At 57.5% G+C, this 612-nt stretch overlaps 1 protein-coding gene across 1 annotated transcript in view; it reads right to left on the bottom strand.

Annotated features, from left to right (window-relative positions):
• Nucleotides 1–216: 216 nt before the first annotated feature.
• LOC104158172 (syntaxin-binding protein 1) overlaps nucleotides 217–612 on the bottom strand; it is a gene marked incomplete at both ends in the record, with an annotated part of 7,453 nt that continues 7,057 nt past the window's right edge. Inside the window, one exon of the mRNA XM_009695751.1 lies at nucleotides 217–371. Within this exon, the coding sequence (XP_009694053.1) occupies nucleotides 217–371 (155 nt within the window). The remainder of the gene's footprint in view (nucleotides 372–612) is intronic.

Genomic DNA, 612 nt, shown 5'->3' with positions numbered 1-612 from the left:
AGAGGGAAACATGGGAGGAAAAAAACACCAAGGACGGGTGAAGGGACATACCCTGTCCCTGGGGAAGAGGGGACACGGGGTGGCAGGAGAAGACCTTTCCGCAGAGTTCCAGCTCCCGCAGTTATCTGGAGCCGGGAATTTGCGGGATGAAGGAGGGAGCGTGGGATGAGCAGCCAGCGCGACAGGGCGCGGGATCCGACCCCGGTTCCCACTCACCTATTAGCACTTCCCACTTGCCGCTGGCTTGCGTCACCTCGTAGGCGCAGCGCATCTCGTTCATGCTGACGCCGCCCAGGATGAAGATGATGAGGCGGGGGCCGCTTCGGTACTCACCGGGGGCCTTGTTCTTGTGCCAGTGGCCGTAGCGGGCACTAAAGAGAGGAAGAGGAGAAAGATGAGCATGAGGCAACATTGAGTTCACGTCTTAACTCAATCACACATTAATTAGGTCCCAAATTGCTGCTAGAGCAGATAAAGTCCAGCTTTCCAGCCAGGAGCGCTGCTCGCTGTTACAAGTAGGCAAACTGAGGCACAGGGTACCTGAACGATGGCAGAGCAGCTCACATGGATGGATAGGACCCCTCCGGGCAGGTGAGGGATGGATGCTAATGG

The sequence above is a fragment of the Cariama cristata genome, unplaced genomic scaffold, assembly GCF_000690535.1.
Source record: "Cariama cristata isolate BGI_N322 unplaced genomic scaffold, ASM69053v1 scaffold25752, whole genome shotgun sequence".
Taxonomy (NCBI): domain Eukaryota; kingdom Metazoa; phylum Chordata; class Aves; order Cariamiformes; family Cariamidae; genus Cariama; species Cariama cristata.
Note: the sequence above shows the minus strand (reverse complement) of the source record. Positions and strands in the feature narration are given on the sequence as shown.